Source organism: Ursus maritimus (assembly GCF_017311325.1).
Source record: "Ursus maritimus isolate PB19 chromosome Y unlocalized genomic scaffold, ASM1731132v1 scaffold_Y2, whole genome shotgun sequence".
Lineage (NCBI taxonomy): Eukaryota > Metazoa > Chordata > Mammalia > Carnivora > Ursidae > Ursus > Ursus maritimus.
In genome coordinates, this window is record NW_024423335.1 from 91,911 (window position 1) to 93,284 (window position 1,374).

Sequence of the window (1,374 nt, forward strand, 5' to 3'; positions counted from 1 at the left end):
ACCTGACATTATAATAGTGTATGTGTTTATCACACACACACACACACACACACAAAGTGGAAACACCTGGTTTAAATCAACTTACCAGTGAAATGCATTGTAGTAGAAGTAAACCAAACCAAGGCCATACAAAAAGGCAGCATTCTGTTAAAAAACAAAAAATTACAGAGTAAAAGTTTTTACATCTATTTCCTAGATTAATTAGAAATCTAGTACATATGACACGCTTTTATGTTCTGAAAATTCTACCACATATTATAATACACTTCAAAGAAACAATGTAAGTCATGAGGTAATGTGTAATACAGAAGCCAAACTACTTGAAGAAATATTTTCAGTTCCTTTTTTATGAAGTCCACAGTGAAAACAACAAAATTACAATCTTAAAATCTGTGTGAAACCACAAAAGACCCCAAACAACCAAAGTAATCCAAAGTAAGAACAAAGCAGGAAGCATATCATCTCCTGCTTTCAAACTATATTACAAGTCTATAGTAATAAAAATAGTACAATACTGGCAAAAAAATGGACCTACAGAACAGAGAGCCCAGAATTAAACTCCCACATTTACGTCAACTATTATTCAACCAGGGAGTCAAGAACACACGATGGCAAAAGGACTGTGTTCAAATACGATTTAAAAAATGGATAAATACATGCAGAACAATGAAACTGGACCCCTTATTTACAGTCATCCAAAAAATTAATTTGAAATGGATCAAAAACTTAACCCAATACCTAATACCATAAAACTCCTATAATAAAATGTAGAAAAGAACTCCCCAACTGGTTTTGGCAAGGGTTTCTTGGGTACAACAAGAAACAAAAGTAAAAATGATCAAGTAGAACTACACCAAATTTAAAAGCTTCTGCACAAAAAACAAAACAAAGCATGAAAAGGTCATCTACAAAATGGGACAAAATTTCTGCAAACCATCTATCAGGTAAGGGGTTAATATCCATAATAAATACATAAAGAACTCACATAAACTTGGTAATGAAAAGTCTAATTTAAAATGCACAAAGAGGGGCGCCTGGGTGGCACAGCGGTTAAGCGTCTGCCTTCGGCTCAGGGCGTGATCCCGGCGTTCTGGGATCGAGCCCCACATCAGGCTCCTCCGCTGGGAGTCTGCTTCTTCCTCTCCCACTCCCCCTGCTTGTGTTCCCTCTCTCGCTGGCTATCTCTCTGTTGAATAAATAAATAAAATCTTAAAAAAAATAAATAAATAAATAAATAAAATAAAATGCACAAAGAACTAAAAATTCTTCCAAAGAAGACATTCAGATCACCAACATATTAAAAAAAAAAAAAAAGATGCTCAACATCTCACCATCAGGGACATACAATGCAACACCATAATGCAGCATCACCTT

General features: G+C 35.0%; 1 protein-coding gene across 1 annotated transcript in view; it reads right to left on the reverse strand.

The window, feature by feature from the left end:
- LOC103680203 (lysine-specific demethylase 6A-like) overlaps positions 1–1,374 on the reverse strand; it is a 143,311-nt gene that overhangs the window by 91,893 nt on the left and 50,044 nt on the right. Inside the window, 1 exon segment of the mRNA XM_040636038.1 lies at positions 86–144. Coding sequence (XP_040491972.1) covers positions 86–144 — 59 coding nt within the window.